Below are 27,800 nucleotides of genomic sequence, written 5' to 3'. Positions count from 1 at the left end.
AGTTGTGAGGGGAGAAGCAGTCTGCATGGGAGGAGGGTTTGCTGGCACACGGTGTCAGGAGTACAAGCCGTCCTATCTGTGAGTGATGGTATCCTGGTCTGAGGGAAGAGTTAGCTGGCCCCTGTGAGGGTTTTCCAGAACTGAAGAGGGTAGGGGGATGAGTGAAGACAGGGATGGAGTGGGTAGAAAGGCACGCATGTAGGAGGGTGGGTATATTGGAGTTCGTCTGGGGTGATGGAGGCATCGTAATGCAAGCTGTCAGAGCCTGAGGATAGAGATGCAACCCAGTGGTGGCTTCAGTATGGTGTGTTAGCGCCTGAGCAGGGTGAGGAGGAGATCCTTGGGTACTGTTGTGGGAGAGGTGTGCAAGGCATGAAGAACAGGGTAAGAAGAAGGTGAGGAGGTTTTACACACCAAGGGGGCGCAGGGGGATTTTGGACAAAAGGGGGCAACACAAGCACCATGTAGAGAGGGGGAGGCAGTCACAGTGGGATATTGGCTACATGTAGGGAGAGTGGCCAAGTGAGAGCTATTACAGATCATCGGTGGGAGATAGACCTCTCTGTCTGAAGGCAGTTGCAGATACAGAAGTGGAGAAAACTACTATGCTCTCTGCAGTGTTAGACTGGAAATACTGATGTGAACGCAAGGTTTCCATTTTATATGGGGAGAGAAATAAAGAAGTGAATGTGTGTATGTACACACACAACTTTTTGGAGTGAAGAGTAGATGTGTAGGAGCAGACGTCTCAGTAGCAGTGAGCATAAAGTATTATTGTTAATTTCCTGATTTTAATGCTTGTATCATAAAAGAATGCTTTTGTAAGAAGTACTTCTTCAGGAACTGAAGGGTGCTTGGTCATCAGGTAGGCCATTTACTGTCACATGCTTAGAAAAACAATAAAAGTTCTTACCATACTTAACACATTGTAAATTTAAGATTGTTACAAAATAAAAATAAATATTTAAAAGCAATGTTGTCAAAGTATTACATTCTATTGAATTTATTTCAGGCCTTAAAACCACATAGTTAATTTTCACATGGGAACTAGTTTAAAAAATTCTCATTTTACACATAAGAAAACTTAGGAGGACTTGCCCAAGAATTTCTCTCTAGTGAATATAAAGATGGAATTAACATCCAGGTTTATATTATTCCCTTGTTAAACCTGGTTAAAAAGTGAGCAAGTCTGATCTTTCTTGGTCACATAGTTGCATTAAAATTTTAGTAGTGCTGTTCTCTGTTTTATTTCAGACTGGAATGTGAGGGTTAGGGCACCATATTCTGTGTTTAGACCTCCTCTGTCTTTTTTTTTTTTTTTTTAAAGATTTATTTATTTATACAAGCACTGGGTACAGTCAGAAGCGCGGGAGGGAAGAGACTTCACCAGAGCCAGAGCTGGGAACAGAACAGGCAGACTGATGAGGAAGTACACTGCTGAGGGGAGCAGCGGGCGCAGCCAGAGAGGTCTGCGCGCCATGTGGGACCCTCGCCCAATGGCCAGCTATTGAACTGGTGCTGCAGAGGCTGCGGGCAGCTTTGCAGCCCAGCGCTCAACTGCTGCGCCACCAGGGAGGCCCCCTCCTCGGTCTTTTGTTTCTGTTCTGGAAAAAGAGAACAAGGGCATTCTGTATTTGAATCTATCAGAGTTGAGGGTTCCTTTGAGATGAGTTAATCAAGGAATAACATCCCCAAATTTCTTTCATACTTTTACCATTGGTGAGAGAAGGGAGTTAACAGGGCAAAGATATTCTCCAGCATAGATTGTCAATATTACATTTTGGTCTGGATTCGAAGTTACTATCTTTACCAATTTCAAGAATGATGGTCATCACCTTTCCATCTCTTTTGAACTTTTTCCCAAGAATGACACGGCCAAGTAGAATATAGCAAATGACAATTTATTGTTTCATTTAAACTCTCCTTTGCCTGTGCCCCCCCGTGTCCATTTAGAGTGTAAGAAAGTAGTTCCCTTGTCAAATTTGTATTTTTTTTATATACCGATACTATGTCATTAGGCTAATCATTACCTATTTCTCTCCTTTGCCTTATTATTTGACATTTTACTATTCCTGTTTTGGCATAGGTATAACTTAAATGGGGCAAAATTCACTCACTTAACTATCTTTTCATTTCATTTTGAACACACAGTTCCGTTTATCCTCAGTCATAGTGAGTTTTCTATACTCTCTTTCTTCAGACCCTTTCTAAAATTGCCCCTTAATTTTATATCAGGAATAGGATTTTCAGCATTTGGAAGAAACATGGCTATTTGATATTACCCTTTTGTGCCTCTTTTCTCCCTCATAATTTTTCAGTTAATATTTATGCTTCATACATTGCACTAGGGGACGCAGATGCATTAGATTGTCTTCATAAGGTACAGTCTGATAGGAAAAACAAGGCTCTCATTTTTGTGACTTGTGATTTGTGATTTTAGTGATTTGTGAACTGTGGGCATACAGAAAAGAAAGGAGGAATCAAGAGTCACATTCCCAGGCCAAATTGGACGGTGGAACTGTTATCCAGGATAGGACATAGTAGAGCATATTTTAGTAGTTGAGGTAATAGAGTCGGTATATAGACTCACCAGTATCTAGGATTAACACAGCAGGGGTTGCTAGCTTCCCTAAAAGCCAGTTGTTACAAGAGTATGTCAGCAAGACATCTGAGGAGACCAATCATAGAGAGAAATTATTACGCCTATAAGTTCTGAACTTTCATAGATCAGAGACTCTTATGCAGGAATAATGTTGGCACCTCTGCATTCTTTTTTTTTTTTAAGATTTATTTTTATTTATTAATGCACACAAGAACTGGGATGTGGGCCAGAGGTGCAGGGGCACCCGGGGGTGGGGCTGGGGAGAAGGAGGAGAAGGGGTGAGAGGATTCACCAGAGACAGTGGGGAACAGAACAGGCAGATCTACTGAAATACACTGCTGAGGGGAGCAGCTGCTGTGCTGTGTGGGTCAGCTCCCTGGATGGGGATCGGGATTTAACTCAGGCCACAGTGGCTGGTGATGGCTTGATAGCACTGAGATTTAACCCCTGGGTCACCAGGGAGGCCCACCTCTGTATTCTTAACATTTGGAGGTACAAGGATAGTTTTAGACCTTGATTACCAGTCATGATCACTTAATTACTGTCAGAAAAAGTTAGCCTAGATAGACTGAATAATTACATGTTGCATTTTTTGTAACATAAATAATTTGGAAAGACTACCTCAAGTTGTTTTTCACTGTGACTTTATGTTGAAGTTGATAGAGTAAATATAACATGGTTTTATATCCTTAACACTTACATTTGAAGATTAAAGCTTCTTTTTTTTTTTTTTTTTAAGATTTATTTATTTATGCAAGCACTGGGTACAGTCAGAAGCATGGGAGGGTGAGAGAATTCACCAGAGCCAGAGCGGGGAACAGAACAGGCAGACCGACGAAATACACTGCTGAGGGGAGCAGCAGGCACGGCAAGAGAGGTCTACGTACCGTGTGGGACCTTCGCCAGGGCAGCTTCGCAGTCCAGTGTTCAACCGCTGCACCACCAGGGGAGGCCCTAAATCTTCTATCTTTAAACAAAACCCAAAACATTTTCCTTGACCTTCACTTTTCTTTATTTCTTCCCAGTCACTTACCTATCTCAACATCTGATTACTTGATCTGTCTCCACTGGTATGTCTTTTAGGTATCCTACATATATCTAAAACTAATTCTTGATCTCCCTTTACCAGATAACAAGTATATTGCTCTGATGTACATCTCAGTGTCTACCTATGTTCACAGTTAGAAGACTAGAAGTCATCTTTCACTTACCCTTTCTCTTATCTCCTGTATCCAGTCCACCAGTTGTTATTGATTAGGCTTCCAAATATATCTTAAATCCACCTGTTTCCACCAGTCTGTCAACCTTACTTCTTTGCCTACTGCTACTGCAAAAATTCTTAATAGTTTTCCCTCAAAGTTGTGATTCTTCTTTACTTTAGTCCTCTGTGCCACAAACAAAAATCTAATGAGGTTATTTGCTCTACCCTTAACCTGACAATAACTTCCTTTTACACCAGGGACAAAAACGCAGAATGTGATCTATTCTGGGTGTTTTTTTCCTTGAAAATTATAGCATCTATCCTGTGGAGATAGCATAGTAGTACGAAAACTGACTTTTAAGACCAGATTGTGTATGGTTTCTTATTTTTTTTTTCCACTGTCCTAAGGAAGTTAGTCCCTACTCTGATATTTTATTGGGATTCAGTTCCCATCTGGGGGAAATCAAAAGTAACTTTCCCAGAAGAGTATTTGAAAATTTGGGCATAACTTATAAAAATCATTAAGGAAAATCTCAAATATGTACAAAAGTAGATGAAAGCATACTGAATCTTCATATTCCTGTAACCCAACTTTAAAATTTATTGCAAATCTAGCCTAACATGTAACACTAAAATTTTCAGTCAGAGCAAAGCAATTTAGATAGTGGTTGTCTGAATGTTGAAATCCATTCCCTGTTCTAATGAGAATGAACCCAGATTACACATTTTGTTGCAGTAGTTATGGATTTATGCCAAAATTGTGAAAAATGTTATGACATTCATGGCATCTTACTGCTTGCTTTTAGGCTTAATATATTTTTTTTGTCATATAATAAGCCAAATAAGTTGAGTTCTAGGCCCTAAAAGCTATACTCTTCCTCTTCTCTTCTTATTTCTTCTCTTTCCTCTTTATGCTCTATATTTTGAATAACTCTAAAACCAGTAGGAAGAAAAAACTACTGCTTATATCTTGGATCGGCCATTTCATATTCATTAAGCAAACCAAAGAAAAAGCTTCTAGAGGTCTTGTTGCATATGCTGAAAAGCCACTGAATTAATAGTGATACATAGCTCATGTGTCAAAATCTCTCAGAGCATTCATCTTATTTGGTTGTTGTAGAACTAACAATAGCTTACTAAAAATGTTTTTTGTGTTAATGTTATAAAATTTGTCAGCACTCATGATAATTTGATACTTAACATTTGGGTATTTATTAAAAATCCACATCAGATGCGGGTGTGTCTTGGAAAGTCTGAATTTTAGAGCTATAGATAGAGGTGTAGATGAATATAGATATCTGTGTCCTATATATTTGCACGCACACGTGCACATATTACAAATTATTAGTCATAATTGTGATCATTTCACTCTCTTAAAAAAGCACAAGTATTTTTAGTTTAATTTTAGTGAACAGCTGAAGAGAATGTCTTGTTTTCAAGCTCCAGTTCTATAAAGCATATAATTGGGATTTTATACTAAATTATGAATTTTGAAGTAACTTATATTCTAAGCATTAATTGTGTAACCTTGAGAAAGCTATAACTTATTCTATCAAAAGTTGTTGGGTATAGAATTACAAATCAGTTTTTTTTTTTTTTTTCATTTTTTGCTCTGCACCTCTCCGCAAGATTTGTTAAGCCTCTTACTTCTTTTTGACATGCTTTTTTCTTCTTTTTTCAAACCTTCACATTTTCTCTTGGATAATTTGCCTAAACTCAAATATGATAGTACTCTGTGTAAAAATTCTTCATTGGTTCCCCCACTGTCCTTAGGATACAGTTCAGATTCACTATATGGTTTAGGACCAGCATAATCTGCTGTATCTACTGCCTTAGCCTTTTGGTCTGCCATTCTACCTGAGGCACTGCCATTGAACAGCTGCATCAGAAGCACAGTAATAACGTAGTTTTAATTGCAGCTAATGTTTATTGAGCCCCTTTGCCAGATGTGTGCTTTACGTATGTTCTATTCTTTAACCCTCACAATAATCTTGAAAACAGTTAAATAGTGTGTTATAGAGGAATCACAATGAACCCATTTTGATTTCTCAGGCACACTGTTGCTGAATCTTTGCTTATTTGTTTTTCCTATTGGGTTACCAACAACTATTCGTTGCTTCTTTTTATAAACTTTAAAAAGTATAGCTACATAATGAAAAGCATACAGATCATAAAATTATACTTAAGTGAGCAAAGTGAACATACTCATGTATGTATGTAGTATTCTGAGTTCTTAACACCGTGGATTATATTTGCCTGCTTGAGGGAAGCTGTGTTTGAATGAAATCGTAAAGCATTTTAGCTTTCATCATGTGGTTGCCTGAAGATATAGTTTCTTTGTTCTATAATCTAATATGTAAATATATCATCATTTATTCATTTGTTTTAAGTGACATTTGGGTTGTTTCCAGTTTACAATACTATAAGCAGTACAGCTAATGTTCTTATTATACATCTTAAATTTTCATTCAACTCTTGGAATATTTTACAGTCTCACTTTGGCTGATTACACTTTTTTAAGGAATTCTCTCTTCACCTTTCCAAATTTGCATTTGATATCACTTGGTATGTGCATTGATGTCACTTTCCTTGCTCTGTTACACACATCTGTGGTATATATTTCACATCAAATTCAAAGTGTGTGTGTGTGTGTGTGTGTGTGCGCGCAAAGGAAAAAAATCATGTTTTTTCCTTGTGTCCTTGGAACCACTGAGTAAATAATTGTTGACTCAGTGAATTTTTTTGATACATTTGCCCTTTCATTCCTAAAATAATAAACATAAGCATGAATCTAATGGAAATTGGGTAATACACTTAATTACTCTCTGACTTTTATTCTCTTCAGTTATATCTGCAGTGTTAAACCAGATTATTTTGGGGTTCTTAAAATTTTTAAATTTGTTGTGCATCTGTGTATTCCCTTTTGTACCGAACAGCTGTTGTGAAAAGTATTTTTGGATATATTCTTTGTAACTCTTGGTACATCTAATTATTTGTGGTAAATAATATTATTTGTCCTTTTGAGGGTGGTCTTAAGTTTAGGAAAAAGCCAAGAACCATTTGGAGTCCAGACAAGAATTTTATAAATTACAAATTATATCAAAACTGAGTTGAGATTTCAAGGAGTTGAAATAGTTTCCTCTCCACCCTCCTGCACCACTCCCCCATTCCCTTGTGGCTTTAAAAAATATTTTTTGCAAAATCAAGTCACTGAATTCAGATAGAATTAAGTCACAGAGATAAGTCAGACTTTGTAGTATATTGTACATTTGAGTTTCTTGTGCCATAACAAGTTACTTACATAGTACTTGGTTATACTTTCTTTAAAAAATTATAGTGGGCTCCCTGGTAGCACAGGTAGTTGAGCGCAGCGCTGTGAAGCTGTCTGCAGCCTCTGCAGTGTGGGTTTGATCCTGGCCAGCCTCAGAGATACCCACATGGTATGGCAGACCTGTCCTGTCTCGCCCGCTGCTCCCCTCAGCAGTGTTTTCGGTCCGTCTGCCTGTTCTGTTCCCAACTCTGTCTCTGGTGAATCCTTTCTCAACCTCCCTTTCCTCAACCTCTTGCACATCTCTTGTCTGTACCCCAGTTCTTGTATGTATGAATAAATAAAGCTTAAAAAAATTATAGTTGATTATACTTTCTTTAAAAATGTTTCCTTTTTGTGTCAGTCTTTTCCATCTTGAATTTATCTTCTCTGAAACTAATGTTTTCATTTAATATTTATTTATGCATACAAGAACGGAGTTACAGGCCAGAGGTGTGGGGGCATGAGAGGATGCACCAGAGACAGAGTGGGGAACAGAACAGGCAGATTGACTGAAATACACTGCTGAGGGGAGCAGCGGGTGAGTCAGGAGAGGTCTGCTGCGTCATGTGGGTTGCTCCCTGGCCGGGGATCGAACTTGTGCTGCAGTGGCTGTGGTTAGCTTCATAGTTTGTGCCTTAACCCCTTGCGCCACCAGGGAGGCCCTTCATATCTTTTTTAACTACCATGCATACCCATTACTAACACTTGCCCCAACCCCAATTAAATAATGATTGTATACCTTCTATCATTGTATTGCTTTTCTTTTTACTTATATTTTTTACATCGTTGTGTAGGCCCCGTAAAATTCCCACCACCAGTTCACCCGTGAACCATCACCATAGTCTCTTGTGCTCTTCTTGCCCGTTTTGACTCCTTTCTTCCCCTTCCCTTGCAGAATTTCTGTTTATGGTTGCTTGCTTGCTAGTTTTGTTTTACTATTATTGTTGTTACTGTGTTTGTTTTTTTTTTCCTTGATTGCTTATTTGGTTCCCCTGTATTCCTCCTATAAGTGAAACCATTCCATACTTTTCTGTTTCCTTACGGCTTACTTCACTGAGCATGATCCCTTCAAGATCAGTCCATGTTGCTGCGAATGGCGTGAGTTTATCTTATCACTGTATTTCTTTACTCTTTCTCTTAGACTAGGTTTCTATTTTTATTCATCTCAGACGTTCTATAAAATGCTTATTGATCGTTGTCTGCTGCTTTGTCTTTCTTCACTAAACTATAAGCTTTAGGTAAGTGTGTGTTAGAAGCTTAACAAAAACATTTTTTGACTATATGTAATTCATATACTTTGTCACCCATTCTAGTCTTCTTTAAAACATTGCCATTTGCTGCATATGTTCATTTTTACATTAATCATCTTATTATTTAAAAACCTTTCTTCATTGAAATAAGTGTTGTGTTATGTGTATGGCTGGTCTCTTTTTCCCTTCAGCTAAATCCTCTGTCAGCCATGAAATTCAACTACATTAGGTGAATCGCTATGACACATCCCGAGGATAATACAAAATAATATTGTCCTTGTTGTTAAGGAGCTAACATTTCCCTTTCTTCAACCAAAAGAGAAAAATAGAAATACTTCAAATTAGGCCGTGATATTAGAATGTGATACTGGTAACAGTGAATTCTGACATATAAGAGTGGGAAGGTTTCTGGTATCATTTGGACAGGACTTTTATATCAGGTCTGTTTATTTCACACATAAATAAACTGCTCCTTACTATGGCTAATTGGTCAGCTAGTTGTAAAGCTGGAAGATGTTGTCTTAGGTTAGTTTGGAAGACAGGACACTTGACAGGTGAACAAAGATGGGGGAATGCATTTCAGATAAACAATATGTGCAAAAGCTCAACCCTGTAAACAGCATAATGGGTTAGTTTCCATTAAGGGGCATCTAAGTTAATTATGATGGCATAATTTAAAACGAGGTTGGAGGATACACGGGGCCTAGATTTGGGAAGGCTGTGTATGCTGTCTTAGAACATTCTTATTTTATCTGTGGGCAGTAGCGATCCATTGAAGAGTTTTAAGCAAAATTAATATTGTCTTCTGTTCTTTTAAATCAGGAAGTCCATTAGAACAGTGAGTCTGATATCCATAATAAGAGCCTTGGTATTCAGAGAGAGTGCATGAACTGAACATTTTCTCTACTGCTGAGACTAGTGTTTAATAGAGGTGAATCTTTAAGGTAAACAGTTTACTGTTTGGAACTAGAAAACTTTTCAATTTTGAATGTATCAGGCCTCCAAAAAATTTACAGAGTTATTATAATATATATCTAAGTAACTTCCATTTAAGAAACAAAACATGACAGATGAAATTGAAGTTGAAATTCTCATTTATCATTTGCAAGTCCCATTCCCTTTCTTCCATCCTGGAGGTACATATTTTTCTCTTGATATAAGTCTCCATAAAGCATTCGTGGTATACCTGGTGTAAGTTATTTTGGTATAAGAGCTAGATATGTACTAGCTGGCATTCACATAAGGTGCACATTGAGTTTTTCTGTGTCTGGTTATCTTAAATGCTCAACAAATCTATTTTAATTGTAGTAATTTTTTTCCTGAATTATTACTCTATATTTTGTCTTTTCATTTGTATGTAAATTTAATCGTTTCACTGATTAGTTTGCACAAAATAGCCAGTATCAGTGCTACAGAATACAAGTATTCTAGACTTACAACTTTATAAGGGTAACTTAACAGACTTAGTGAAAGATAAACAGGGAAGTAATGTGGACATAGCCTGTTCAGAATGCATTTCCTGAATTTGTGCCTGTGTACTCCAGTCAAAGCAAAATCTAATTCAGACAACTAATTGGATATTTCTGATAACATTTGCTATTTGTTTATTGCTTTACATTTTTTCCAAGATTCCATACAAATTATCTATCTACCTGGAATATATCCATTTTATTAAATGTTTGAATGCAGTTATTACTCAGCATAGGAGTATGATAATATTCCAAGTTTTACTGAAGAATTACTGATTCTGAAAAAGTTATGTTATTTGTTTGAGATCACATAGCTGGTCTGAAGACAAATCTGGGAGTCCAGTCTGGATATTACTTCTATATCCATTATCATCTTCTGTTTTATGAGAGGACAAGACGGATTTCATATTAGATATAAAAGTCAGGGAATGCTAATGGGTCTTAATAAGAGGAGAGATCATTTTCCCCATAGTGACTAAGAAGCATTTTTACAATTTAACAATTAGTCTAGTATCACGTCTGTACTTAAGCCTTGAACGGGGTAACATGTATGTTCAACTTGTGCTTATTCCTCAGTAATTCTTCATGGCTAGTTTGGTTTCCATTTGTTGCATAAGTGTAAATTAGAGAAAAAGATGGATAATTAAGGTAATCTTTTTGATTTTCTTTTTTACTGTCTATTCAGAATTGTTGAGTCAGTTTCTTTAATGCTGATTTTTGAGCCAATCTTGGCACTATTGACAAGTTGAGCTGCATTAGTCTCTGGTGTGGGGAGTTGTCCTGTTCACTTTAGAATGTTTAGCAGCTTCCTTGATAGTAGTAGATGCCAATAGTTTCATTTATATGCTCATGTTTGAGGATTAGGGTAACCTTAGGATCTTGTAATAGAGACACCTTTATTAATAGAGGCATCGCAATCCTTAAGTCACCTTTATTAATAGAGGTGCTGCAATCCTTTAGTCATACTTATATTTACGTATACTTACACAAAGAACAGACTGAACAAAATAGTGGGAAAAAAAAAAAAACACTTAAAAAGAAGGCACTGGTTACATGGAAACTGAGGTATTTTAGATTCTAAGGAATAGAAGAGACACTAAAACTAAACTAAGCCAGATAGAAATATGGTTTGTTCTTAGAGCAGGTAGGTTGTAAATAAATAAATGGCTGTGAATTTCAGAAATACAGAGGATGTAAAGAAAGATAATTATTAATAACAGATCTTTTTTTCTTTGCAAAACTATCTTGCAAATTGGACTATATTCGGATAGTTGTTTTGTGAATGAATGTCTTAGATTTTAGTGAAAATTTTCCTCAAACATTTATTTAACAAATATTTGAGTACTTAATATGGCCAGATGCTGGGTATAGGCACAGTAAAACTAGTTCACATGGTCCCTTCTTGGAGCTTAAAGAATTTTGTGACATTTATCACATTAAAATGTCAAAGATTTGGGGCCTCCCCTGGTGGCGCATCGGTTGAGCACTGGGCTGAGAGGTCAGTCCCCGGCAGCCGGCGAGGGTCCCACAAGAAAAAAAAAAAAAACAAAAAACCCAAAGATTTGAAGCCTCCCTGGTGGCACAAGGGGTTAAGCACCGCACTATGAAGCAATCCACAGCATTTGCAGCACGAGTTTGATCCCCGGCCAGCCAGGGAGCTACCCACATGGCGCAGCAGACCTCTCCTATCTTGCCCACTGCTTCCCTCATCAGTGTACTTCAGTCAGTTTGCCTGGTCTGTTCCCCGCTCTGTCTCTGGTGAATCCTCTCACCCCCCCCATCTCTGGCCTGTACCCCAGTTCTTGTATGCATAAATAAATAAATCTTTTAAAAACAAGTCAAAGATTTATGTGATTTCCCACTCATCACGTCATTCTCCTTCCCCCAATTTTTGTTGAAGGCAGAATTCTTTTTAGTCATTGATGTATTCCCAGCTTCTAGAACATTTGGGAGACATGCAAATATTTGTTATATGAATAATTGATTGGTTGAGACATTTAAATATTACACATAATTAGAATTGTGATACAAGCTCCAAAGGGAATAATACAGAGTAGTATATAAAGCATATAACAATGGAGCTAATCCAGCCGAAAACTAGATTGGATTAGATGAAACTTTGAATTGAGGCAGTAATTCTTTGCCACCTCTCCCAGATTCACAAAGAGGTAAAATTGATAAAATTGTATGTGTTGAAAGTGTACAACATAATGATTTGACATACATATGCTTTGTGCAGTGATTACCACCATCAGGTTAATTAACACAGTCATCACTTCATGGTTATCTTTTTTGTATGTGAGGTAAAAAAATCTTAGGCTACTCAGCAAATTTCAAGTAGACAACAGTATTGCTAACTGTAATCACTGTGCTGTACCTTAACACCCCAGAGCTTATTCATTCTTGGGTAGCTTATCTCCCCTATCTTTGTTTCTATGAATTCCCTTTTTTTTTTTTTTTCCAAATTACACATATAAGTGAGATTAAATGGAATTTGTTTTAGGCTAATTACACTTTCTAGATTCATCCTTGTTGCAAATTGCAGGGTTTCCACCTTTTTGTGGCCAAATAATATTCCATCATCTCTCTATAATATTCCATCATATCTTTTTTTCTCTATTCATCTGTCAGTGGACACTTTGTTTCCATGTCTTGGTTATTATAAATAATGCTGCCATGAAAATGGGGTGCAGGCAGCACTTCCACTGCCCACCTGTGCCTGTGCAGGTCCCTCTTTTCACCAGCTCTCTCCCTCCGCAGAGCAGCAGCCTCCTGCCTGCCCGTGCCCTGTACCTGCCAGGACTTCTTTTCGCTGACCTCCCTCAGTGGAGGCCGCTCTCCTCCAGGCCACGTAGGCCTCTCTCAGCAAACCTGTCCCTTTCGGGTCAGCTCTTCCTGCCCGCTTGTGTCTAGGCAAGTGTCTTTTACTCTTCTGTCCCTTTTCTAATAAACTTGCTCTTTTAAATATCACTACTGTCTCTGTCTTGTGGAGAAACTCGCTGCGTGTCGCCGAAACGGGAGTTCGGGTGAAACCTTTCCCAGAGTGACCCCAACGACCCTGCGCTAACTCCAAAAACAACATCATATGGCGACTGACATGGGGCTCTTCTCGTCATCTGGTGCCAACATCAGCCTGAGTTGGATCCTCAGCCAGGGAGTTACCCACATGGCACAGCAGACCCCTCTTGTCTCCCCACTGCTCCCCTCAGCAGTGTTTTCCATCAGTCTGCCTGTTCTGCTCCCCACTCTGTCTCTGGTGAATCTTCTCACCCACTGAACCTCTGGCCTGTACCCCAGCTCTTCTACATGCAGAATAAAAAAATAATTTAGGAATTTACTTGTTTTTAGGTATACATTGGAGTAGATTAAATGAGCAATAGCTATCAGGTCAGCTTTTATTCAGTATAAGCAAAAAAGTGTTCTTAATGTATGTAACAATACATGTTATAATCACATGTCTACACATGAATGTAAAAAAAAAGAAAATGGGGTGCATAGGTCTCTTGTGATAGTAATTTCATTTCCTTCAGATGTATACCCAGAAGTAGAATTGCTGCATCAGTGTGTTAGTTCCATTTTTTTTAAATTTTTTAAGGAATCCCCACACTGTTTTCTATAGTGGTTGCAGTCAGTATACATTCCTACTAACAATGCTAGTACTAGGTTTTGTTTTCTACCTCATCCTTCCCAACACTTATCTCTCGTCTTATTGATGGTAACCACCCTGACAGGGGTGCCTTGTATTTTTGATTTGCATCTCCCTTATCAGTCAAGTTAAGCACTTTTTATGTACCTGTTGGCCATTTTGTGTATCTTATGAAAGATAACGGTTCTGTTCCTCTACCATTTTTTAAATTGATTTTTGTTTTTCTTTTTTGGGTTTTTTTTTTGTTTCGTGGATTTTGTTTTTGCTATTGAGTTGTAGGAGTTCTTTTTATATTGGGTTGTAAGAAACAGAAAAAATACAGCATGACTTTTCCGACAACCCAGTGTTTTTGAGATACTAACTCCCTATCAGGCATATGGTTTGCAAAAATTTTTGTAAATTACCTTTTCATTATGCAGGTTGCTTTGTTTGCTATGCAATCGCTTTTTAATTTAATGCAATCCCACATGTTTATATTTTCATTGCCTATGATTTTGGTATCATGGCCAAGACCAATGTCAAGGAGCTTTTTCAAACCCTATGTTGTTTTCTAGGAGTTTTATGATTTCAAAGTTGTCCAGATATGTTTTGGAGGTGGGAATGGCAATTGGAATGTATTATATGCTGAAGAAACAGCTTTGTGTGGATGTCTGAATTGGCATACAGTACAGCATTTTGCAGGGATTTGAGTGTTGGCAGGGGTGGTGGCTAGTTGGCAGGTATCATGATACTACCAGGTGACATATTGACCTTTCTACTATGTAGTGAAATACTCAGCATTTCTGGTAGAAAACAGTATTGTTACATTAGCAATTAAAGTAGAAACAACTTTTAAATTAAATTTTTTTTATTCTGATACTTGAAGAAAATGCATTTAATTGGAAAATGGGACTCTGTCTTCTATCTGTGTACTGATAACCTCCAGATATTTTGTTTTACTTATGTCCACATAGCCAGGATAGCATATGCTAAAATCAGCTGCTATCACGTCTACCAATCATACAAAACAAAGCAAAACCAATTCATGGATTTTCTGTCTCAGTAAAGGTTTATTCACTCAATTTCTCAAGCCAGAAATCTTTACTCGTCTCACTCCCACCTTAAAAAATGAAAGTACGCTACCAAGTTATTTTCATTTTATTGTATTCCATCACTCAAAACCATCTTCTTTCTCTTAGGCAAACTTATGCTGCCTAAATTTATGTTCTTGTTTTTTCTCTGCTGTATTTCTATAAGTTTGCTAACCATTCTATCTTTATTCTTTTCTCATTTAGTTTATTTACCACTTGATGCTTGAGTGATCTTTTTCTGAATGCAGAGCTAATCCTGTCGTTTGACTGCTTCAAGCTCTTCCATGGCTCATTTGCTTTCAGGATAAAAATTAGCAAAACCTGCTAAGCCCTTCAGGATATTGCGTACATCTCTTGCCTTTTATATTCCTTCTTTCACATCACATTTTTTATGGTGTACTTTTTCAATTTCTGAACATGACTGATTAAATTTAAATTAAATAAAATTTAAAAATCAGTTTCTCAACTCCTGTATTTGAAAGCACAGATATATAGAATATTTTTATCATTACATAAACTTCTGTAGGATATCTCAGTTCATGAGATTTGAAGCTCTCTTTCACCTATGTCTTTGTGCATGCTGCTCTCTTTTTCTAGATAAGTAATGTGCCCTTTCTTGTTTTGTTTGGCTCTCATTCTTAGTTTGGGTGCCATCATTTTTGGAAAACCTTCCCTCATTGTCTACTCCTCCAACCCCAGAGTCTGATTTCTTTTCATTTACCTTCATGCCTATTACATTTCAATCCAGGTGTCACTGTTTAGTGGCAAGAGTATAGCAGATACAAAAATCTGAAATTCTATATATGTTGTAGTTTTGCTCGATATATTTCTATTTTAAGTATGGTTTGCCACCATGGAAGTAAAGATACACTTAAATGGAGTTATCTAAGTTCTGATGGAAGGCGCTCTTCATTAAATAATTGGGACCTTAGAAAAAGTCAGTTGCTTTGTATGTCAAGTAGGTCAGAGCTGTCAGATTTGCTACATGAATGATAATTGCATACATTTAATTAAGTTTTAAAACAAAATTGAAACTTATAGCGCAAGAGTCTGAAGGTAAATTTACAGGTAGAAAAGCATTATAGGTGATGTATTTTCATTATAAAAATATAGCACTGAATTTGGAGTTATTAGTTCAACTTTAACAACTACCATTATGAGAAACAGAATTGAGAATATAGAAAGCATCATCAAGTTTATAATGCAGTTATTTATGATTAACTAGTCTACTTCTGCTCTACTTTAGATACCCGTTGCTCCATGTATATCACCGTGACTTGGTAACAGGTTCAGATGTACCTCTGTTTGACCAGAATGAGGAGAGATTAGATTCAGCTTAGGTTTAGGTCTTCAGAAATGGTATCGGTGGGTCAAAAAGGACATGAGAAAAGAAGTATGATTTTTAGGATTGGTCTTTTGTCCTAGGAAAGGGGCAAGAAGGTACAGTATTCTTCTTGCATATTTGTAATAGAGTTAGTGACTATTTCCCAAGCCAAAGATCTATATACATGTTCTAAAAAGAGGTTAGGTTTTAGTTTATATTTGATTTGGAGGTTCTTGATCTATCCAGCAATGGAAGGCCTCCATGTGATAGATATACTGATGTCAAATAGTAGAACGCCTACTTTATGGCTTATGGAAACAATAGGTTTCCCAAAGTATTTCATGTATTGAAATTTGAAAGGTATAATTCCCAAAACCTCAGTTTTATGAACTCTGTTGTCTTTAGTTACACTTGGGGTTAGAAAGGCTTCATTGGATATAGTTTAGGCACTTAAATTGTGTGACACAGGTGAGCATAGAAGACATTTAAAAACAAACAGCTATTAATGAGGAATGGTATAATGAATGCTGCTTTCTTAGAAGATATGCGATTTGAGTTTAGCAAAAGAAGGGATGGAGAACAAGGAGTGGGAGGCCAAAAAGAGGCAGAGAAAAAGGAATGAACAGAGTTTTTGGAAATTGTTGAGATAGGCCCAGAACACCAGACTAGAGAATTGAGTGGTGGTAAGAGAGATTGGCTAAGTATAGTAACTGAAATAAATTATTTCATTAATCTTTCATTTGTTAAAAATAGTATTTTTTTCCTAATTTTTCTCTTAACTTCTACCTGTATATATAAAAATTGATTTCACCTATCAGAGAAGGGACTAGGGTCATCTGATGAATTCTTCTATAAAATCTCACATTAATATGAACATATCACATTGTCCTCATGGTGGCCTTCTCATCTTTTAGTCTTAAAAGGCCTGTGATTTTTTTTTTGGGAATTTTTTTTTTTAAGATTAATTAATTTATTTATTTATTTATACAAGCACTGGGTACAGTCAGAAGCGTGGGAGGGTGAGAGAAGTCACCAGAGCCAGAGAGGGGAACAGAACAGGCAGACCAACAAAATACACTGCTAAGGGGAGCATCAGGCAGCAGGAGAGGTCTGCGTGCCATATGGGACCCTCGCCCGGAGGCCGGGGATCGAACCGGTGCTGCAGAGGCTGCGGGCATCTTCACAACCCAGCGCTCAACCGCTACACAACTGGGGAGGCCTGACTTTATTGCTCTTAAAGATCATCTTTCTCAAGGTTTCTTACCTCACTTAATTCTCAATAATCATCTTCACCTTTTTTGTTTCATGAACCATCTGCTATGCCATATTTAAAAAAATTTTGAGAGGGAGGAAATAAAACCACACATTTGTGGACAACTAATTTATGAGAGAGGAGCAAATGGATTAAAGACTTGGTTATAAGACCTGAAACCAGGAAATACTTAGAAGAAAACATAAGCAAAACGCTCCATGACATAAACCTCAGAAGCATATTCTCAGACTCATCTCCAGCAGCAAGGAAAATGAAGGAGAAAATAAACAACTGGGATTACATCAGATAAGGGAGTGATATTACAGCTCCACAAAGCACTTATACAACTCAACAAAAATAAACAACCCCATCATAAAATGGGCAGAAGAGCTAAATAGGAACTTGTCCAAAGAAGACATGCAGATGGCTAACAGACAGATTAAAAATTGCTCATCATCACTTATTATAAGGGAAATGCAATTCAAAACCACAGTGAGATACCACCTGACACCTGTTAGAATGACTCAGATCAAAAATAAATAAATAAAACCACAAAGAAGTGCTGGAGGGGTGTGGGGAAAATGGAGCCCTATTACACTGCTGGTGGGAATGTAGACTGCTCCAGCCCCTTGGAAATGTGTGGCAATTTCTTCAAAGACTGAAAAGAATTTACCATACAATCCAGCAGTTCCTCTCTAGGTATCTATCCAAAGAGCGCAGAAGTACCAATTCGTAAGGAAACCTGCACTCCTGTGCTTATAGCAAGCAGCGCTATTTACAATAGCCAAGATAAGGAAACAACCCAAGTGCCTCAGAACAGACAAGTGGATAAGAAGATACACACAATGGAATACACTCAAAAAAGACAAGACTCATGCCATCTGTGGTGACATGGGTGTAACTGGAAGGGATTATTCTAAGTGAAATAAGCCAGAAGGGGATGGTTTCACTTATATGTGGCATCTAAAGAAACCAAACAAAGGATCAGACAAACTGTAAGACTAACCCTTAAAAAGCAAACTATAGATCTAAGACAATCAGGAGGGGAAAGGGAAGGAGAGGGTAAAAGAACAGGGCAAGAGAGTGTGGTGCAGGACTGTGGGCACTTTGGTGGTGGGAAAAATATGGCTATTGCATCTGAGGGGAGAAATCCTGTATTGTGAAAAAATAAAAAAAGGATGTGTCAAAAAATTTTTTTTTGGGTGGAAAGTACAAGGTTTATATTTATGATTTATAGAGTACTGTTAAGAGTTCTGACACAGTGATTCAGTTAAATTTGTCTTGTGTTCCTTGGTGGTCATCTGCTTACTTACATCAAACAGTGTAAACTTACAGTATTGATAAATACCATACTGTAAATGTGTTTTCTCTTCCTCCTGATTTTCTCTTCTTCATGATTTTCTTCCTTAACATTTTCTTTAGCTTATTTTATTGTAAGAATAGAATGTATAATACATATAACTCACAAAATATGTGTTAGTCAACTGTTTTGGTGAGATTTTTGGTTGACCACAAGGTATTAGTGGTTATGTTTGGGATAGACAAAAGTAATCCATGGATTTTTATTGCCTGGAAGTTAGTGTTCCTAATGCTTCTGTTATTCAGGGTCAACTATGGTTTGTTTCTTTTGCTGAGGAATAATTTACTGTACTACATTTTTTTAATCCATTTAATAGTTGAAGAACATTGGGTTGTTTCCAGTTTTGGGTAATTGTGAATGAAACAATGAACACCTGTGTATATAGGTTTTTGTATAAATGTAGTTTTCATTTTTGTTGGCTCAATATCTAAGAACGGGATTCTTGGATCACGTGGTAGCATGTCTAACTTAGTAGAAATTATCCAACTGTTTTCCAAAGTTGTAGCCTGGACTTACTTACCAGCAATTTATAAGAAACCCAGTTGCTGTGCATCCTTGTCTGTAGGTGGTATTAGCAGTTTCTTTATAGCTGTTATGATATGTGTATAGTGATTTTTTTATTGGGATTTTAATTTTACATATCACTGATTAATAAATGTACCACCTTTTTATGTGCTTATTTGCCATACTTACATCATTGGTGATGTGTCTGCTCAACTATATTAACCCATTTTTTAAAAACGTGTTTTATTTTTAGGTTGATCTTTAAGATTTCTATAGTAATTTAGGGACAAGTTCTTTATCAGATACATGATTTAAAAGAAAGACTTCTGTTCTTAACTAATATTGACACAATTTTTACTTTAAATAGTAATTTATCTTTTAGAACAATTAAGGGGGAAAGTGTCCTTTATATTTACCTTAACTTTTTTTTTGAGTCATTTCTTTTTCAGATCTAAATGTGTGTGTGGAAACAGATATCTTCTGCCTAAAGAATTTCTTTCAATATTTCTTGTAATGCAGGCTTTCTGATAATGAATTATTTACATTTTTCTTTGTCCAAAATGTCTTTTCTCCATCATTTTTGAAAGCTTGTTTTTGCTGAGTATGAAATTCTGGGTTGATAGTTTCTTTTAGCATTTGAATTATGTCCCCCATTGTATTTTGGTTTGTAGAGTTTTTTTTTTTTAAAGACTTATTTTATTTATGCAAGCTATAGCTGTGATATAGGCCAGAGATGCAGGGGAGTGAGAGGATTCACCAGAGACAGAGTCGGGAGAAGAACAGGTGGTTCTCTTGAAATACACTGCTGAGGGAAAAAGTAGGCAAGACAGGAGAGGTCTGTTGTGCCATGTGGGTCAGCTTGCTGTCCAGGGATCAATCTTGTGCTGCAGATAGCTTCATAGCGCTGAGACTTAACCCCTTGCGCCACAGGGAGTGGTGTATATATAGTTTTGGATGTGAAGCGTGATGTAATTCTTATCCTTGTTCTCACATATGTAATTTAGGCTATTGTTAATTCTGTTTTCAAGGACAGTTTACTAATCAAAAGAAGCAAGACTCAAAAGAGTATATGGTCTGTGATTCCATTTATGTGCATCTCTGGAAAAGAATTTATAATGACAGAATATAAATTAGTGTTTCCTTGGACTTTGTGGTGTTTCAGGCAAAACTAACTTAAAATGGCACAAGGGTACTATTTAGGTTGATTGAAATATTCTTTGCTTGATTGTGTTCTTAGCTAAATGAAAGTATTCATGTGTCAAATTTATTAAACTTATTTAATCTTTGAAATGGGTATATTGTATGAAATTTTTATCTCTATACAACAATCAGGATTTATTAGCTCTAGGTTGTGCAGTAAAGGGAATTTGGGAGTAGAATATACATAGTAGAGAAATTAACCAACATGCAGGAAGGAAAGAGAAAGAGATAAAATACGTAAGTGGGAGTGGCATGAATTTTAGGGTGAGAATAATTTAGATACTTTTACTCAGTCTTTCATCAGGATATTAGGAGAAAAAATCAGTCTTTAAAGTAGGCACTTTAGGCATAAGTAAATGATCCTAGATGGATGCTCTGAGATACAGTAAATAATGAAGAACAAAGAGAATGGTAAATATGTGTGCAAACATAAGAGAACATAATGTTTGGTGTTACAGACAGAGCAATAATAAACATAGGAAGGAAGTCTTAAGTTCTGGGAGAATGAGAAATGATTTTGATTAACTTTAGACCTATAACCTAAGTTCTGGTTAACCTCAAGAAGAATAGAAATAGAGTGCACAATTTCCATATTGAGAAAGAACAAAGCTGAACCATATTCATATTCAGTCAAGTCTAAAGTTTGTAAGAAAGAAGACCATAACTATAGAATCTTCTAATGACGCTTAACTGAGGAGGGGGAAAGTGAAAACATAAATAACCCAAGTAAGAAATAAAAACAAAAGTACATTACTACAGATGGTATTGACATTAGATAGATTAAAGAATAATTAAACATTTTATGCAAATAAATTAGAAAATAATAAAAATGGTCCAGTTCCTAGAAAGCTGTAACATTAGAAATAGAATATCTGAAGAGTCCTATGACAGTTAAATAAATTTGGTTAATAATAAACACTTTAGAAAGACTTTATTCTCAGTTGACATACCTGACATGTTCCACTAATATTGAGGCAAGGAACCCTACATTTCCTAATTTTTACCCCAGAGAGTAGCAAAACAAAAAATACTGCCATTCATTTTATGAGGATAATATAACATTAATATCATAACTGACGTACAGAGGAAATCATAGATCATTCTCCGTGTTGAACATAGATGCAGACATTTTAAATGATCTATCCAGATGATAATCCAGCAAAAATATACCTCATGATAATGTTGCATTTTCCCAGGAATGGAAGAGGGTAGTTTAACTTTCTTTGTAATTCACCATATGAAATTATTTAAGAAAAAAAAATGACATCATTTCAATAGATTCTAAATAGATTTATCAATTTGATAAAATTTCTCCATCTGTTCGTGGTAGGAAAAAGCCCATAGCAAGCTAGACATGAGTGAAACATCTTTAATGTAATAATTAGTATTTGTCTTAAAAGTATAAAGCAGATGTTTAATGATGAAACTTTATGTGTGAAAGATTAGGTATAAGTCAAGGATTCTTGTTAATCACTACTGATATTCAACATCATGATGGAGGTCTAGTCAAGGCATAAAGGCAAGACTAGGAAAGAAGAAAGCAATTAGGGTAAGGAAACAATAAAACTATAGATATTTTTGTGTAGAGAATCATCAGATTAATTTTTATAAATAGGAAGTTTAGAGGTGTTGGTAGATTCAAAGTCAATATGCAAACCTCAGTTGTGTTTTTATAAACCTACAGGAAACACAACTTTTAACTAAAGATACCATTTACATTTGCACCAGTATTATGCAGTCTGAATACATCTTGAAAGGATTATTATTTGCCTTATCTTCGGAGGAGTTGAGAAACACTGTAGAACAAAAGTATTAAGTTCTTATTTGTGTTCTTATTTTCAGGCTTAAATCTTGAAAATGTGTATGATTTAAAATCAGTAAGCTTATACAGGAAGAAGCTATACATTCTGTCCAATATACCACAGAATAACATCCTAAAGTTATTTTGCAATGCTATTTTTTGTGCATACTGATCACGGTAAAATATTATTGGAATATCTTTGTAATGGAAAGTTTGGGCTCAGTCAGTCTACTCAAAGATGAAAATCTTTTCTGTAGCATTCTTGAAAGTTCTCCCTGAGGATCATTCACTTTTCTGCCTGAAATTTCTACTTGCAGGGACTAGTACTAAATCATTTTAGTGCATTTCCCAAAAATTTTACTAAGTACATATTTTCCCAAGTACCACAATAACAACCTAACTTTGTCATATCTACAGCAGTATCAGATGTAAGATGCATGATTTCTTCATGTTCTGTTAAATGAAAAAAGTTGCCCTTTTTGCCTGTGGCACACAGTTGATCTTATGATACATGAAATGTTTCAATTAGTATTTCCGCTGTTTTACAATTTAGAACTACTACAGAGAAAATCTCTTTTTCATTTTGTGGATCTATAATGCCACCTTTAATTTTGTTTCCTCTCTATAAGCTTCCTAAATTTTTTTGTTTTTGGTTCCTTAGTTATTTTGCCATTCTAGTCATTTTCCTTTGGATGCCTAATAACTTTATCAACTGATAATACAGACTTTCAAAGGAACATTTAAAATCTTATATATAGCATATCCAGAAAATAGAATGCTTGGCACACAAATGGGTTTTGTTTACTTGACAAGATTTTCAGTCATTTTTCTCTTAAAACAAGGTAATACATATTCATGAACAAATTGTTGTGTTTGAATTTTTACAGGTAGGTTTAAATTTTACACATCTACTTCACACAGTTGACACTCCTATTGATACTCATATAATCATTTTTGTCATTGAGATTAAAGATACTGTTTTTTAACATTTTTTGTAACAAATAGTTTTTTTCTAATTAGTCTTCTCTTTATGAAATTTTTACAAAATAAACTTGCCCATCTGGGAATATTTCTAAATGACAAAGGTGTTTATCTGTTTTACTAGTAAGAATTTGAATATTTTAATTTCTTTACAGCAGTGTAATACCTCATCATGGTTTGACTATTTGCTATGTTGAAAATTGCTTAGTTCAACTTCATTGATCTAAAGAAAAAATCATAGTGCATAGTAATGTTAAATTTATAATTGTATGACTCAGATAGTTTTTTATTATTAAAAATAAGTTTTTTCTGGTAGTGAATGTATGTTTTTCTCTTTTTCAAAACACAGGTTTTGAGAGTATTCTAGAAGGGCTTTATGGACCACGGCTACGAAGAGACCTCAGTTTATTTGAAGGTAATTTTTTTTAAGGAAAATTTTAACCTATCCTATTTGCAAATTAAAAATAGTTGTTCTACATTAACTTTATATCGAACATGAATTTGTGATCTCATTTAACTGGAAGATATTTTTAAATGAATAAATAAAATGAGCCAAATATTATTCCACTCATTTATGTTAATATAATCTTTTGAAAGTTTTGGTACACTAATCAAAATAAAAAACAAAGCTTATTTTTATCTCAATGGTGAAATTAATTTTTGTTAGTTTGTACATTGCATTCTCGTTCTTACTCTTAAAAAAATTTATAGAGATTATATTAAATAAATATCTCTTAATTGCTCTGTGATATAGGCATCCTGAAACTCAGATTGCCACTCCTGGAGCCCATGACAAGTATTTAGAGTTTTACATTATGTATAATATTATTATTTATTATAGCCTCCTCTTCTAAATGCACTAGCATAAATTCCAATGGAAGATATTGATCTGTGATTTAATTGCTATGAAACCATAATTTAGTTATTTTATTACTTGCTTGGGAATGTAGAGCCCTAGGAGAAAACATTTTTGTAAACATTAAGACTGTAAGACAACTCTTACAGTATAGTTAATTTTCAAAATGGGTAAGTGCTAATACTGATTTTCTGCTTTTGATTTTGATTGAAGTTTTTTGAATCTTATATCTGCTTGATTTATGTGGTGTTTATTGCTTTGTTACCTTCTGTTCTGGCACCTTCCATTCTACTAAGAACTGTGTTATTCTCTGAAGGTCATTCTCTTTTCTGTATAAATAAATCTTTAGAGTGAGGAGTCATGTGGGAGTAGTTAAAAGTTTTCTGCTCACTATTTTTTGTTAAAGATTTATTTATTTAAGCATATAAGAACTGGGTACGGGCCAGAGGTGTGGGAGGTGAGAGGATTCACCAGATACAGAGCAGGGAACAGAACAGGCAGATAGGCTGAAGTACACTGCTGAGGGGAGCAGCGAGCAAGACAGAAGAGGTCTGCTGCGCCATGTGGGTAGCTCCCTGACCGGCGGGGATCGAACTTACGCTGCAGTGGTTGCAGCCAGCCTCACAGCACTGTGCTCAACCTGTTGTGCCACCAGTGAGGCCCCCTTTCTGTTCACTACTAATGTTGGGTTATGAATCATAGAACTGAAAGTATCTATGAATTATCATTTCTCCCAACCACCATTCTTCAGTCAACCAAATGATATCTTGTAGAATGTAACTCTAAAAATGGAGGCTCCAATTGTGTCTATTCATTTGTAAGGCTAAAACCGTTTATCTTTAATCATTTCTCATTTTATCATAGTTTAACACTGAATTAAATGTTTTTACCTGGTATGTTTATAAGCAGTACTAATTACAGTTTCACCTATTTTCCTGTGCTTCCAAATGAGCAAAAGAAAAATTTAAAGAAACACAAATTTAATCTATGTTTGATGTTTTCTTCAGCTACTATTTCTTAACCAGCTGCCCTCATTTATATCAGTAATCAGCATTATACTTAATTGCTGCCTGGTAACCCAGTTTGCAACTTGTAACTTCTTTTATTTATTTATATAGTTACTATGTATGTATATATTAATATTCCTTCAGAAATTCATTGGTTTTTATATGGAAGACAGGATGTTCTAAAAAAATAAATGTTTGTGTTTTTATTTTTTAAAAAAAGAAAAAGAATTATTCATTTATGCATACAAGAGCTGGGGGTACAGGCCAGAGATGCAGGGGAGTGAGAAGGATCCACCAGAGACAGAGTGGGAAACAGAACAGGCAGACGGACTGAAATGCACTGCTGTGGGAAGCAGCGGGCGAGACAGGAGAGGTCTGCCTCACCATGTGGGTTGCTCCCTGGCCAGGCCCGGGGATCGAGCTCATGCTGCAGAGGCTGTGGATTGCTTCATAGAGCGGTGCCTAACCCCTTGTGCCACCAGGGAGGCCCAAATGTTTGTGTTTTTAGATTAGTATTTTTTTAGTATACACGTTAACACGTTCATTATAGAAAATTAGAAAATACAGAAAAAACCACAAAGAAATTAACCCTTGTCCCATGACCCACAGATAACGGTGAACGTTTTTGTATAAATGTAAACTATATGTTTGTATGTATTTTATTTTAGCAGTATATATTGTAAATACAGTGTGTACAGTTTTTGTGCCTGTTGTATTTGTTCACTGGTATGTCATTTAGGTATGTCAAGTTCTGGATCATCGTTCTTAATGACCACATAAATTTCATTGTGGAGCTCACTAATTTAATATCTCATTGCCATATATCTCATTCTATTTATTGTTTTAATTCAGGTAGATCTTTTACTTTATGTCCCTTTTCTCTGTGTTTTTGGAGAAAAGGGGAGTTACAAGATGAGCTCAGCTTTGCAACTCAGTGTTTTTTTCATCCTGCGCATGTTTATTTCATTGTTTTTTTTTCATCACCAGATATCCGAATTTTTTTCCCCAGATTTCTTAGGTAAAGCGATCTTCCTTTTTCTTACTTTTTTGAATTAAAAGAAAAATCTCTTAAAAGTTAAAGGCTTCAGAGTGATGATATCAGTTATGGTAGTAAATCTGTATCTGTGCAAGGTTGAAGACAGCCATATGTTTTGAAGGAAAATTAAACAGGCATGTAGTAGCTATCAATTACAGACATCTTCATCTCCTATTCTGTCCTCTTCTAGATAAGCGTGCTTGCTTTATTCTTAATAGTTATTGAAAAATGGTTTCATGTTTAGATGCTAAGATTACTAGTATAAGTTTCTCTTGATATATAAATATCAAGGCCTGTCTTCTTTCTCCACCTCATAACAACTCAGTTTTCTTGCTGTCACAGAACTTTTAAGCAAAAATCCACCTGTGTTTTCTACATTAGTCAGTCCTTTATCATGTTTTATTAGTGAGCCAGTTTCTTTCACCCATGTGATTATCTGATTTACTTGCCTTGACTATGGGCATTTACAAAAATATAAATAGTGTAGTAAGCCTGTATAAACTGACAGACCTTTTTTGGTTTTTCTTTAGATGTGTCCACATTTCAAAGGGAGATTATATCAGAGGTCTGTAGGCCATAGCATGTAGTCCAGATCCAGCTCGTTGGCTGTGAATGACCTATGAACTAAGGGTGGCTTTGTATGTTTAATAGTTAAAACAACTGAAAATAATTATTTTATAACATGTGAAAGTTACATAAAGTTCAAATTGTTAGTAAAGTTATTAGGCGTGGCCCCTCTCATTTGTTGACTTATTGTCATGGCTTCTTCTGTATTACAACTGTAGAGTTTAATAGTTATGACAGAGTCCTTATGGCTTACAATTCTAAAATATTTACTATCTGACTGCTGATCCTTGACTTACACCACTAATTGAAATTTAATGCTTTTGACTCAGTATCCTTTTCTGCAACTATTAGCATTATGACAATAAAACTTTTAATAAGATTTATTGGGTGAAAACTTTTCTTAGCATTTTAAAAGGACAGGTTTACTAGGAAACAGTAAAAGAAAAAAGAGACACCTTCATAGACACAGATGGGCAGTATTGGGAGGAAGGTTGCTTGGATGAAATATTTTGAATGCTTATTTTGTGTTAGGTACATTAGTAATATGGAAAGAAACACGAATAAGAATCTTTTCCTCCAGCAAGTCACGATCTAGTATTAACTAAGAAGTGCCTTGTCTTCTAAAATGAATAGATTATTTATATTAAAACCATAGAATCTAATATTGGCTTATCAACACTGCTCTTATCAATGTAAATGCAACAGCTCAGTTGAGTATATTCATCCATGGTGTTTTTAATACCAAGATTCCAAGATCAAGGAAATAGGTTAAATATCAGGCAGTAGTATATTGTAAATAAGATACTATATATCTCTTTGATAAACTTGCTTATTAAAAAATATATTTTTATATTTATATATTGTGTTTGTGCACAAATACGTTTGTATACAGTAGAGCATGGGAGATTTTGTGATAAATCAACGTGTGTATAATCTGATCCTAATTTTTAAAATAATTTATTTAGAGTTTTAAATTTATGGTAACATGGAGTAGAAAGTAGAATTTCTTCCCCCCTCAGTTTTCCTTACATTAACATCTTTCATTGATGGTGATTTGTTATTTACTATCTTTGTATCTTGGGTGATACAAAGTGAAAAAATGAAAAAAACATTTTCCAATGCGTTTAGGTATTTGGATAATGGTTGAATCACAATTGATGAATCATACTGTAGTTTATATTAGATTCATTCTTTGTGTGTTGTATATGCTTTTTGCCAGAAGTACACTGTCACAAACCTGGCATTATAATGTTAAACACAATAATTTCACTGTCCTAAAAATCCTTCGTATGCCAACTTTTCACTTTTCTTCCCTGCCCCAACCCATGTCAAACAATGATCTAGTTACTGTCTCCTTATTTTTT

At 35.7% G+C, this 27,800-nt stretch overlaps 1 protein-coding gene across 7 annotated transcripts in view; it reads left to right on the top strand.

Moving 5' to 3' along the window:
• LCORL (ligand dependent nuclear receptor corepressor like) overlaps positions 1–27,800 on the top strand; it is a 131,336-nt gene that overhangs the window by 12,748 nt on the left and 90,788 nt on the right. For all 7 annotated transcript variants that reach the window (XM_037529086.2, XM_037529088.2, XM_054688048.1 and 4 more), the window contains exon 2: positions 23,320–23,385. In XM_037529086.2, the coding sequence (XP_037384983.1) occupies positions 23,320–23,385 (66 nt within the window). The remainder of the gene's footprint in view (positions 1–23,319; positions 23,386–27,800) is intronic.

The sequence above is a fragment of the Talpa occidentalis genome, unplaced genomic scaffold (genome assembly GCF_014898055.3).
Source record: "Talpa occidentalis isolate TD23 unplaced genomic scaffold, MPIMG_talOcc4v2.1 talOcc4.6, whole genome shotgun sequence".
Lineage (NCBI taxonomy): Eukaryota > Metazoa > Chordata > Mammalia > Eulipotyphla > Talpidae > Talpa > Talpa occidentalis.
The sequence above is the reverse complement of the archived record's forward strand: the minus strand, read 5'-3'. Positions and strand labels throughout refer to the sequence as shown.